Source organism: Alexandromys fortis, unplaced genomic scaffold (assembly GCF_014885135.2).
Source record: "Alexandromys fortis isolate MF-2015 unplaced genomic scaffold, M_Fortis_MF-2015_v1.1 scaffold_59, whole genome shotgun sequence".
NCBI lineage: Eukaryota > Metazoa > Chordata > Mammalia > Rodentia > Cricetidae > Alexandromys > Alexandromys fortis.
Genome location: NW_026067943.1, coordinates 3,372,692 through 3,386,243, shown reverse-complemented (window position 1 = coordinate 3,386,243; position 13,552 = coordinate 3,372,692). Strand labels below are relative to the sequence as shown.

Here is a 13,552-nt window from a genome sequence, read left to right as displayed (position 1 = left end):
CCAGTCTTTGAAGCATGATGCCCTGGGTCGACAGCTTGCTCAGGCACAAAGCTTGTTCAACTCCCCAATTCATGTAAAAATTTATGGACCAGTATACGTGTAACTTTTGATCATAGGGTTAATAGTTCACCAGAGTTTAGAAAAACAAAACAAGGGGATAGAGAGAGGGCTCAGAGGTCAATTCCCAGCACCCGCCAGGCAGCTCACAACTATCTTTAACTCCAGTTCCAGAGGATCCAAAATCCTCACACAGACATACACGCAGGCAAAACACCAATACATGTAAAACAAAAATATAAATTCAAACAAACAAAACTGATATTTGAATGTTAACCTAAAATTCAAAATAAGAAACAAAAACCTGGACAATGTCTGTTTAAAGCTGAAGAAAAGAATAAGAAGTGAGACTGAAAATATGCACCCCAGGCCTGGCGTGATGGAACTCACCTGAAGTCCCAGGTACGTGGGAGGCTGAGGTAGGAGGATGGAAAAATCTGAAACCATCAGGGAAATTCAGCAAGGTCCTGTCTCAAAATGAAGTAAGGATAGGACTGTAGCCCATCTGTCAAGTCAGTACTTAACTAGCACTAGCATGACCAAGACCTTGGGCTCAAACCCCAGGAACACAGAGAGGAGAGAGAGAGAGAGAGAGGAAAAATACTGTTTGACTTCGACTTCTCTTGGGACCCACATAGCAGGAGAGTGCTAACTCCCAAAAGCTGTATGACTCTACATGTTCTCCCACACACACGTGTATGACTCTACATGTTCTCTCTCACACACGCATGTATAACTCTACATGTTCTCTCACAAGCACATATGTCCCATGTTCTCTCTCACACACAGACACAAATAAGTAAATGTAACAAAAACTTTATTTTTGGCTTTTCGATACAGTGTTTCTCTGTGTAGCCCTGATCATCCTGGATCTTGTTCTGTAGACCAGGCTGGCCTTGACTTCAGAGGTTTGCCTGCTTCTACCTCCCAAGTGCTGGGATTAAAGATGTGCTTGCTGGGGCTGCTGCTGTGTGATCCAGGTCTGCTATAACCCTCACCTCTTCTAAGCCCTGGGTACCTTCAGTAAGTTCTCAGTGCTCTGAAGTTGGGGTTTAGAATTTATGAAGCACACTCTTGGGCCTGGGGACATGGCTCAGTTAAGAGTGTAAGCTACTCTGTGTACAGAGGACTGCAGGCTGTAACAACTCCAGTTCCAGGGGGTCTGATGCCCTCTGCTGACATCCACAGGCACTACACTCATGTGCACAGAAACAGACACACAATTTAAAACAGAAGTATATTCAAAGCCAGGATCCTGCTACAACTAAAGAATGCCACTTCTTTTCCCTGCAGGTGAGTTGCTGAGGGGTATTCCTTGCCCAGATAAAATTCTCCCACACTTACCATAAAATTGTCCCCTGTGGCTTCCCTGGGCCTGAGGAATCTAAGTTCTTTTGTTTTTTGAGAGACAGGGTTTCTCTGTGTAGCCTTGGTTGTCCTGGAACTTGCTGTTGAGCAGAGCCCTGCCTGCCTCTACCTCCCGAGTGCTGGGATCTGATCAGCAGTATCTATGGGGTCAGTTTCCAGGTCCATCTTAATGTTCCCTACTTGCAAGTTTCCTGCCTTCCACTTAAGGTCAGGCATCTACATGCTACTAAGGATTGGTTTCTAATTTAGAAACTAGTTTTAGGCTTTTTCTTATAATTCAGTGCTATTGCTTACCTTTTTTTGATGACCATCTTAAACCTCATCTAATTTTTCTCTGCTCTGCTGTCTTAGGTTTCTATTGATAATAAACACCATGACCAAACACAACCTAGGAAAGGAAGGGTTTATTTCAGCTTACAGTTCCACAACACAATCCTTCTCTGAGGGAGGAACTGAAGCAGAGGCCGTGGAGGAGTGCTGCTTGCCAGTGTGCTCAGCCTGCTTTATCACAGTACCCTGGACCAGCAGCCCGGGGCTGGCACTGTCGACAGTGGGTCTAGCCCCCTTACATCAATCAATTTAAAAAATGCCCTGAAGACCAATCCTACGGAGGCATTTTCTCGATGAAGGTTCTTTCTTCCCATGTTTGTGTCAGTTAAAAACTAGCTGCAGCCCGGCAGTTATAGTACACTTTTAATCTCAGCACTTGAGAGGCAGAGGCAGGTGGATCTTTAAATAGATCAAGGCTAGCCTGGTCTACAAGGCAAGTCACAAGATAGCCAGAACTGTTTACACAGAGAAACCCTGTCTCAAAAACAAAAACAATAAATAAAACTAGCCAGTACATCGGCCATTGAACTATCAAGATTGTGTATAGCGATGGCTGAAGCAGGCAATTGGCTGAAGCCAGGAGCTCAGGGGCTATACTGGAGTTTCAGGCCGGGCAGTGACCAGCATAAAACTGGACTGAGGTGCTAAGGTGTGTGTGTGTCTGTGTCTGTGTGCACGCACGTGTGTACGTGTGGTGCTGGGGACCAAACCCAGGGCCTCAGACATGATAGGCAAGTGCTATCCCACGAGACACTCATTTCATGTCTTTCTAGTGCACTGCTCACAAGTCCGGTGCCCTCTGCTCAGTTATCAGTGTTGACTGCCCGTGAAAATGTGAAATCACTCACTAGTTTTGTAGGTTAAAAATCTGTTCTCAATACAAATTATTTTTAAAGATTAGTTGTGCGTGTCTGCATGTGAGTATGTGCACAAGCCTGCAGGTGACCTTGAGGCCAGAAACATTGGATCCCCTGAAACTAAAGCTGGCTGTTTAAACTAAAGCTGTGAGCCCCCCCGACTTAGGTGCTGTCCCCTGAAAGAACAGCAAGTGCTCATAACTGCTGAGCGCTCTCTCCAGCCCAGCTGTTCCTTTGAGAGGTTTCTAAAGGCTCAGCTCAGCCTGTCACTATGTAACAGAAAGACGTCTGCCTCCTGATCCGAATGCCTCCACTTGCAGAGTTCTGGGATCACAGAGTCGGCCACCACACCTACCTCAACATCTCACCAGCATCTTCCTCAGGCTTTAAATGCCTTTACAGAGATACTGGGAGGCTAGAAGAAACAATGCTAAATTAAAAAGGAACCTAAGGCTGGAAAAAGAGACCAAACGAAAGGGAGGCCTTGCTTCTTGACTCCCCCACCCCCAGCCCCACCATGCAGCAGACATCTCAGCCCCACAGGAAGGAAAGGCACTATTAAAAATAACACAACACACCCGCTTCCTTCACTGAGCACAGTTTATTGTACTAAAGGTCAGCTTTTTCAGAAAACTCAAGGTAGAAAACATTTACAGGACACCAAAGGAAGAGCACACATGACTCATGCTTTGGACAGCACAGAGTATTCACATTTCCAGTTTAATAAGACAGACAGAGATCTTTTTGAGACAAAGATAGGTTTAAAAACATAAAACCAATGTTGTCACGCTTCGGCACCTGCAGACTTTCTGAACGTGGGCACCCTCTACACTTGGCTATGTCACTCATGGAAGCTGTGGACTAAGGAGTGACAGGGTGGTGGCAAACGCTCACTTTGCTGATCTTAAGGGCACCAGACTGTACTCAAGGAGACCAGGATGCCAACCAACACTCCTATAGTCATCCACAAAGGAGGAGCATAGCACAGTGGGGTTCACGGAGTGCTCGGAGTAACACGGGGAAGTTAACTTAGGAGTTAAATGAAGGCCAGGCATGCTAGTGCCCACCTGTAATCCCAGCACGGGGTGGTAGAGGCAGGCGATCTCTGAATTCGAGGCCAGCCTGGTCTACAAATCGAGTTCCAGGACAGCTAGGACTACAAAGAGAAATCCTGTCTCAAAAAAGCAAAACAAAAAACAAAACAAGAAAGAAAGGGAAAAATGAAGTTAAATAAAAACTCAGGATATAAAACTGTACATCCCCTATGATCTCAGCTATGACAAACAGCTTGAAGCAATCAAACCATGCCCTGCAAAGAGAGCCCCATTAAGTGGTTACAGGAAGCTGAGAGTGCACAGGGCCTGTCTTTTTCCTTTCAGCTGACTATCTTTTCTGGTGGGTGCAGCCATAGCCAGCCTTCTCTAATTTTTCTCTACTAGAGAAATTAAAAACAAACAAAAACTATGTCTTTCAAAAATGTCTCACAGAAGTAATGAATATGAATATTTTAATACATTAAGAAAGGATGTAACCATCCATAAAACTGTGTATTTTGTGACCCATTATTGGGAGGGTGTGGCTCAGTGCAGCTTCAAAAATAGCCTCCCTCTTCTCTCCTCCCCGCCCACCACCCACCCCCAAATCCAAGAGGGCCCAGGTCCTGCCAGTAGAAAATGCAGAGCCCAGCTGGAATACCAGGGGTTGACAGACAGCAACGGCAATGCCCATTCCTGGCAGCAGCTTCCTCACAGACAGAGGATTTCAAACCAAAATTAAACACAGGACTGCTCTTTTCTACCGTGTATGCTGATGTCAAAACACCCGTGCCAATGACCATGGGACACCTACCTGGCTCACAAACAAGAGTGCTGCCAGAGTAGCTCAGGAGGCTGGACTGCAGTGTGAGACCCCGTTTCCAAATGAGAAAAGGGCAGAGCAGGCCACAGTGCACACACAAGCTCCCAACACTGCGGCAAGGGACACAGGAGGATCCCAAGTTCAGGGCTAGCACTCCCTACTGAGTGACTGAGACTGGCCTGGGCTACACGAAACACTGTTTCAAGAAAGTAAAAAAAAAAAAAAAACAACAACAAAGTGCTGTGACATGGAATATTAGAAAAAGTTCTGTCTAAACACAGGACGCTAAGTTGTTCCGCTCCTTGTACACTTAAGGCTTTCCTCAGAGAGACAGACCCTCCAGACTCTTCCACCAAGCACCCAATGGGTTGTTCATCCAACATTCCAGACTGAAGGCTCCTGACACATCAGGCACTGGGCCTCGAAGAACTCCGTCCCTGCCCTGGGGCCTTCTCAGCCTTCCCAAAGCAGAAGGGGGGTGCCCTCTGTTCAAATGCCACTGCATTTTCCAAATCAAGGACACACTGCAAACATCCTTACACCCTTCCTTAAGAACTTCCCAACTTACCAGGAAGTAAAATGAGAACCCTTCTGATGAGTGCTTCTAGAAAGGGCTGATTCAGTGGCATTTTGTGATGTTTATCCTTAAACACCATAAAGCCCAGTGACGTTAGTTAACTTTCTTTTTATGTAACGGAGGAGTGCATTTTACTCCGAGAATGAAACATTTTACAATGGAAAGCACGTGACCTGTCCTATGTGTGGGTTATGACTCAGAACCATCAAAGCTGGAATTCAGGACCACTAATCTCAATGGACTCCCTCAGGCTCTTCTCCCAGGGTCTGATTTTCAAAGTGCTCTTGTGTCAGCCGCTCTATATCTTTCTGCACATTTGGGTGGTCTTCCAAATCTTCATAGAGCGACCTGACGATGTCCAGCCTCCTGTAGTTCTCGGGCTTGACCAGGCTTCGCACAACCTGAAGGCACCGCTCTTTCAGGGTATACACTGCAAGGACAGGAAACCAAGTTCTTAGAGGCAGACTAGAGACATATGAGCCAGATACCACCACCACCACCACTAACTACACTGACCTTGTGAATCTCATTGGAGGGTAAAACAAAAAGCAGAACACACATGATAGTGTCACGTCAGCAGGTCTCACAGCGCTCAACTGGCTCATCAAATTGGCCCAACGTTTTTTTTCAACTAACCAAATGTGAAGTGACCCTGGCAACTCAGGGCATAAGCTTTAAGCAGGTCCAGCCATGTCTGTCCATTCTCAGGAGCTCTGGGCTACCCTGCTGGAGAAACTGCACCAGGAGGGACAGGACAAGGCCTTAAGAAGTCATTTAAGAGACCCAGCTTTAGGCAACTACTAAGGAGACAGTTGCATCAGGTCCTAACAGGAAGCAAATTAACCTGGCCAAGCTCAGTCAGACTGGAAAATTTAACAAAAATAATGGGTCTTGTTAGTTTGGGAGTGAGTGTCACTTGGTAACAGATAACTAAAACAGTGTGTACCTGGATGTAGGTCAACCCCTGCTATTTGAATTCACTGGGAGCTGGGCAGAGTGACTCATATATGTAACCTGTAGTGATAGGAGTGGTGGGCTGCGTCCCCAGCGCCCGGCCACCCACAAGGCTAGCTTTACCCGAAATAATTACACGGAAACTGTATTCTTTTAAACACTGCCTGGCCCGTTATCTGTAGCCTCTTACAGGCTAGCTCTTACATATTAATCTAACCCATTTCTAATAATCTGTGTAGCCCACAAGGTGGCTTACCAGAGAAGATCTTAACCTGCGTCTGTCTGGAGTGGGAGAATCATGGTGACTCCTTGACTCAGCTTCTTTCTCCCAGCCTCCTGTTCTGTTTACTCCACCCACCTAAGGGTTGGCCTATCAAATGGGCCTAGGCAGTTTCTTTATTAATTAACCAATGAAAGCAACAGATCAGAAAGAAATCACTCCCACATCATAACCACAGCACTCAGGAGGCTGGGGCAAGATCTTTCTAAATTCAAGGCTAGCCTGCTCTACACAAGTAAGTTCCAGGTGAGCCAGGGCAGTAAGTAAGACCTTGTCTCAAATAAATTAAATAAACAAAAATTAAAATATAATAATAAATCAGGTATGACAGTACACACCTATAATCCTAGCACTCAGGAAACAGAAAATATGATGGAAGTTTGGTTGACATATAGAGTTCCTGTTCTGCCAAAGCTACAGAACAAAACCTTTTTCAATAAATTGAAACAGACCAAGTATACACCTGTAACCCAAGCACTCAGGAGGCAGACACAGGCAAATCTCTGTAAGCAAGTATCAGGATGGCTGTGGCTACAGTGAGACACTGCCTCAGGGGGAAAAAAGGGGGGAGGGGAAGCTAGGGACACAGTAAAGTGCTAAATGGTGGCACATGCTTATAATCCCAGTGCTGGGGCAGCAGTAAGAAGTTGCCTAGGGGCCCACTGGCCAGCAGCTCTAGTCTTATCAGCGAGTCCCAGGCCAATGAAAGTCCCTGCCTCAAAAATTAAGGGGGACAATTAGAGGAATAACATCTGAGGTTGGCCTCTGCCCTCTATACCCATAATGTATGATATACCTGCACAAGCAAGCACACTCACAATGGACCAAGAGATCTAGCTCAGCCGAAGAGTACACAAACTGATCCCCAGTGCCGCCACATAAAACCAGGCATGGTTGTATATGCTTGTAATTCCAGCAGGAAGATTAGGGGTTCAAGGTCAACCTCAGCTACATAATGAGTTTGAGGTCAGCCTGGGAAACAGGAGATCCTATCTCTTTCTCCCCCTCCCCCCCAAAAAAAGGTCACAATAATAATAGTAAAAGTAATAAAAGTCACCAGGGAACTCACAAAATTTAACACTGCTCAAGTCTCTTTTCTTTCTTTCTTTTTGGCTTTTCAAGACAGAGTTTTGCTATAGCTTTGGAGCCTGTCCTGGAACTAGCTCCTGTAGACCAGGCTGGCCTCGAACTCACAGAGATCCGCCTGCCTTTGCCTCCCGAGAGCTGGGATTAAAGACATGTGCTAACCACCACCCAGCTCAAGGCTCTTTTCTGATTATACTCTTTTTTTGTTTTGGTTTCTGCCCTGAATATGGCTCTTACCGTGTAGCTCTGGCTGTCCTGGAACCTTATGTAGACCAGTCTGCTGGAACTGAGATCTACCTGCCTCTGCCTCCCAAGTGCTGGGATTAAGGGCATGACCATCAGACCCAGTCCCAGCATTCTTTTTACTTCCCACTTAGAGACAGGGTCTCAGAAAGTAGCTCAGACTAGCCTTAAATTTGTTCTGTAGGCTGGCCTTGAACTTGTGATCCTCTTGCCCTAACCTCCTGAGTAGCTGAGATCACATCTTACTTTCCCTTTGTTCTGGGATTCCAGAGCATAAGTCTGTTATAAGACCAAGGAACCAAGGGTATCATAGTCCTACAAAGAGATACCTTAGCGTAGCCAACTCTTAGGAGCCCAAAGTGCTTCTGAGACACAACATCTTTGCTCAACGCAGGACAGAGAAACGAAATACTTCCATTTCATCTATGGTAGAAAATAACATAAAAAGGCTAGATCCCAGCCAGGTGGGGTAGTGTGCACCTTTAATTCCAGCAGTCGGGAGGCAAAGGCAGGCAAATCTCTTGAGTTTGAGGCCAGCCTGGTCTACAAAGTGAGTTCCAGGACAGCCAGGACTGTTACACAGAGAAACCATGTCTTGAAAAACCAAGCCCTGCCCACAAAAGACCAGATACCCTGCCTATCTCCAGCACCCTCCAGTGACCTATCTTCTACTCATTACAATGCTCACCGGTATCTTTTTCAAAGACTGAGCCCATGTGGTGGGTGACTCAGGCCTATAATACCAGCACTTGAGAAGCTGAAGCAGGAACATTTCTCTAAATTCTAAGTCAGTATGAGCTATATAGTTCCAGGGCAACCTGGGTAGAAAGCTATAAAAAAGACGTAAGATTATCAACCTGGCAGTGTGATGTTGGCAAAAATAGGCTGTCCATCCACATTGAGGGATGGCACAAACAGTTCTGTCTGGTTAACCAGAAGTCCATCATGCGTCCCCGCATCCCTGAAGAGCCAAAGATGACCTGTCAACACAAGCAGAGGGTGTTAAGAAGTCACACTACTCTGAATAAAACAGCTGTTTATTAATTGCCCCAAACCACACAATTGCCCCAAACCTTTCACTCTGCTTAAGGTTACAACAAAGCCTTTGGAAAAGAGGAGCTTGATAACAGAGCTCCTCAGGACGTCCCTTATGCATGAGAAAGCAGGGCTGAAGGGAGCGAACATGCTGGAAGCAAAGACAGAAAGCAGAAAGAAAGGGCCTGGGCTCTGCAAACATGGAGGGAAAGTACATGCAGGGCAAGGAGGTGCTGGCCATCTCACCACACACTGCAAGATGTGAAAGGCACTGGGTCTCCAGCCCAGGAGGTGTAAAAGCAGAATGTTGACGTTAGGAGAACATAGAAGGGGCCAGGCAGGGGTGGCACACACCTTTAATTCCAGCACTCAGGAGCAGGCAGAGGCAGGCATATCTCTGTGAGTTTGAGGTCAGCCTGGTCTATAGAGGGAATTCCAGGACAGCCAAGGCTATACAGGGAAACCTTGTCTCGGAAAAACAAAACAAAAAAAAAGCCACAGGACTCATGACTAAGAACAGGCAAACTAATGTATAGTGTGAAAAGGGGACAAGCGCTTGACTCTGTGAGAGAGGGGCTGAGTGACAAGAGGCAGGAAGGATCCTCCTGTGATTACAGAAAAGTTCTCATCTCTAAGTTTACCTAGGTGTTGCTGCTACTGTCAAAAACTCTCAAAGCCCAGCGTAAATTATACCTTCATTTTTAGAAAGAGGATACAAGAGGCAATCCTCAGAGATAAGACTCTTTGGAGCAGGAGCAGGGCTGGAAAGATGGCTCAGAGGTTAAGAGCACTGGCTGCTCTTCCAGAGGTCCTGCGTTCAATTCCCAGCAACCACATGGTGGCTCACAAAACCATCTATAATGAGTTCTGGTGTCCTCTTCTGGTGTGCAGGTACAGCTGTATACATAATCAATAAATAAATCTTTAAAAGAAAAAAAAAACCCAAGTAGAATGTTTCAGAGGAAGACTAAATCAGAATGATTTTTCATGGGACACAAACTTCCTTCAAGACTTAGTGGACATTTTGTTTTGCTGGAGATTGAACTCCAGGCCTCCTACCTAACATGAAGTGCCTTAGTACTAACTAGAAACACAGTTCAAACCTATAAAAGCTTTTTTTGAGACAGGGTCTCACTGTGTAGCTGAGACTAGTTCCAAACTCATGGTAATCCTACTGCCTCAGTCTCATTAACATTGGCATTACAGACATGCATTATCATACCTGTCTTAATTATTTTTATATAAAATTAGGCACAGGACTGCACAATAGTACAGTACTTGCATAGCATGAGTGAGGTCCTAGGTTCAATTCCTAGCAGTTACCAACCCAAAGTACAAAAATTTAAAAAACTGGCACAGAGGAATCTTGGAGAATACAAAATTAACCCAAGTTTCTATGTAAAATAGGAGACTAAAGAAATCTTGATTCCTGTTGTGTTCTTCCTCAACAAACATTAGAAATTTGGTATAAAAGACAAACTGCTACATGCTGAGGCCCTGTTCAAACAAACAAATAAATAAACAAGTAGGGGGTTGGAGAGGTGACAGCTCAGTGGTTAAGAGCACTTGTTCTTGTAGAGGACCCAGATTTGGTTTCCAGAATCCATAGTATCCATCCTTTGCAACTAGACTTTCTGGGGACCAGAGTCCCTCACCTGGCCTCTATAGGCATATCATACACATGGTACAGACACACCCTCAAGGGAACACCCAGACAGAACTTGACAGAATGCTTGCCTATCAAGTCCAAACCCTGGGTTCCATCACTAGCACTAAAAAAAATATTGTGCTATATGTCTCCAAACATGTAAGATATTTCTTTTTGGCTGGGTGGTGGCACATGCCTTTAATATCAGCCCTTGGGAGGCAGAGATAGATCTCTGTAAATTCAAGGTCACCTGGTCTACAGAGCTAGGACAGGATCCAAAGCTACAGAGAAACCATCTAAGAAAAAAAGAGAGAGAAAGAGAGAGATTTCTTTTCTCCTCTATATGTCAAAAAATAAAATTGAGAAGCATTAGTTTACGTTGTTATTTTTTATTTATTATTTTTTGGGGGGGGGTTTCGAGACAAGGTTTCTCTGTGGCTTTGGAGCCTGTCCTGGAACTAGCTCTGTAGACCAGGCTGGTCTCGAACTCACAGAGATCTGCCTGCCTCTGCCTCCTGAGTGCTGGGATTAAAGGCGTGCGCCACCACCGCGCGGCCTTCGTTATTTTTTAATTTATTTTTATTTTATGTGCATTAGTGTGAGTGTATGTCTGTGTGAGGGTGTCAGATCTTGGAGTTACAGTTGTAAGCTGCCATGTGGGTGCTGGGAACTGAACTCGGGTCCTCTAAAAGAATAGTCAGTTCTCTTAACCGCTGAGCCATCTCTCCAGCCCCAGTTTACTTCTTATTGTTTTGTTAAGTCAGGATATCATGTAGCTCAGATTGGTGTCAACTCCTGATCATCCTGACTCCACCCAGTTCTCCAAGCTACTTCAATTTTGTAGCACGGTGCCTAACTGCACAAGCTCATTAGATATACCACCATCAGGAGAAAAGGCCTCTCAAGAGCCTCCCTGATGGTTATGGAAAGTAAATGATTCTGTTCACATGTGCAATCCTAGGACTCTGGAGGTTGAGGCAAGAAGACTGCCCCGGTTTTTTTATTTGTGTCTCAGTGCCCTACAGCTGTGAAACAACAAGACCACAAAAGTCTTGCAAAAGGAAATATTTCACTGGGGCTGGTTTACAGTTTCAGAGGTTTAGTCCATTATCAGCATGGTGGGAAGCATGTGGGTACCCAGGCTGATATGGCACTGGAGAAGAAACAGAGTCCTACATCTACAAGCAGCAGGCAGAGAAAAAGACTTTGGGCCTGGCTTGGGCTTCTAAAAACTCAAACCCCACCCCCAGTGACATACTTCCTCCAACAAGGCTGCACCTACTAATCCTTTCAAATAGAGCCATTCCCTAAACATTCAAATATATGGGGCTATTCCAATTCAAACCACCAGTTTGCTTGGTCAAAACTATGTTCTCTTTTTTCAAATGAGTGCAGGAATTTAGGACATGGGATCCCTAGAGCTGGAGTTACAGGAACTTGTGAGTTGCCTGACACAGAGGGTGGAGGCCAAGCTCGACAAGCGCAGTATGAGCTGGGCTTGGTGACAAAGGTTTTTACTTTACTCCTGGTACTCAAACGGCAGAGGAAGTGGGATCTGAGTGAAAGGCCAGCCTGGTCTACAAATTCCACATCACAAGGTTGTCTTTTTGTTTGTTTCAGATGCAATCTTGCTGCATAGGCCTCAAACTCACTGAAATCCTCCTGTCTCGGCCTCCTGAGTCCTAGACAACCACACCCAGACCTGGGTATGTTTTTCAGTATATAAATATGGCAATGTCACACAGCCCTATTTCTCTAGGGCTAATATAACCTTTGGAATTTTCTCTCCCCCCCCCTATTTAGCAAGTAAGCAAAAAGGCCTGGGGCAGTTGACTCAGCCGCCTGAGTCTTTTGGGATTTCACACACGAGCAGCTTCGCTTGTTCTTCATAAACATTTAGGCAGGGCCTTGAAAGAACTTTTCTCCACTATTGGTAGTTTGTTTTTTAATTATTATTAGTTATTATGTATACAGTGTTTTGCCTGCACACTAGTTAAGAGGGAACCGGATCTCATTATAAATAGTTATAAGCCACCACGGGGCTGCTGGGACTTGAACTCAGGACCTGTGAAAGAGCAGCCAGTGCTCAACCTCTGAGCCATCGCTTCAGCCCTGGTGTTACGGTTAATAAGCGCACACAGTCAGACTAGGTACAAACCTGAAATCCCGACACTTAGCGGCGGAGGCAGCAGGATCAGGAATTCAACCCAATATTCTATACTCACGAGTGTTGGGCCAAGACGCCAGCGGATGCCATAGGCGACCCTCCAACTACAAGCACCGACTCCCTCCCTTGGCTGACTCTTCTGGGAGGCGAGCTCCTTACCTGGACGCACCCGCACTCTGCCCACGCTTTCACAACCCTCTGAACCCGGTTCCTATCGCAGCGATTATGACACCGGCTGGCTCGTGTCTGTTCATGCATTTGTCTGAGCCCCTCCGGGCTGTCACCACGAAGTCAGGGCTTCGGATGCAGAACCAGACCGGGAACTGGGGACATCGCGGCCGAAAGGACAGTTGGGACCGGGCATTTCTCGGGGTAGATGCAGTGGGTAGGAACAAAGTGCGCGGGGCTGGAAGGAACGCGCCGGGCCTGGGACGGCGCCTGCGGCCTAGCGCGCGTTCGTACCTCGGTAGCTGTGGATACGGCGGCCGGTGCCCGGTGGCAGCGTCGGGTAGGGCTGAGGCTCGCCGTCGAAGTTGAGCCACAAGGGCAGCACGACGCGCGGGCTGCGGTTGCAGAAGATGACCTGAGAGGGCTCGCGCGAGTTCACCGAGCGCAACACCGGCCGCGGTCGCCCGGCCTCCATCTCCCCAGGGCCCGGCTCCCCGGCCCCCTCCTCCTCTTCACTGGCTGCCTTCCGGGGCATTGTCGGAGCTGGTCGCCTCCGGATTCGCAAGTTGGATGTGGGCGGCGCGTGCGTGTGGGCGTACGCGCTCCGGGGCAGGCCTGCGCGCTCTAGACGCGCTCGGTCCGGCCTGAAACGCCGAAATGGCGGCCAAACGCTCCCGAGTTAGGGGCGGGGCCACAGACGCGGGGGGGGGGTGTCGGAATGGTGGGCGGGGCCAGAAGGAGGGGCTCTCTGGCTTCTGGGATTTCTTCCTTCGGGTTTGTTTCTTTTCCTTAAAGGTACCCCTGGAACTCGCTATGTAGACCCAGGTGGTCTCGAACTCAGAAATCTTACCTGCCTCTGATTCACGAGCCCAGCGACTAAAGGCATTTGGTTTTTCTGTGGCAAGATTTCCCTGTGTAGCCTAAC

General features: G+C 46.9%; 1 protein-coding gene across 1 annotated transcript; it reads right to left on the bottom strand.

Moving 5' to 3' along the window:
• Positions 1–3,194: 3,194 nt before the first annotated feature.
• Positions 3,195–13,279, bottom strand: Vhl (von Hippel-Lindau tumor suppressor). Its single transcript, XM_050148438.1, has 3 exons — positions 12,922–13,279; positions 8,467–8,589; positions 3,195–5,476 (listed from the first exon to the last, which is right to left on the bottom strand). Exons 1-3 carry the CDS (start codon positions 13,160–13,162, stop codon positions 5,280–5,282), a joined length of 561 nt encoding a protein of 186 aa, XP_050004395.1. The 5' UTR covers positions 13,163–13,279; the 3' UTR covers positions 3,195–5,279.
• Positions 13,280–13,552: the final 273 nt, after the last annotated feature.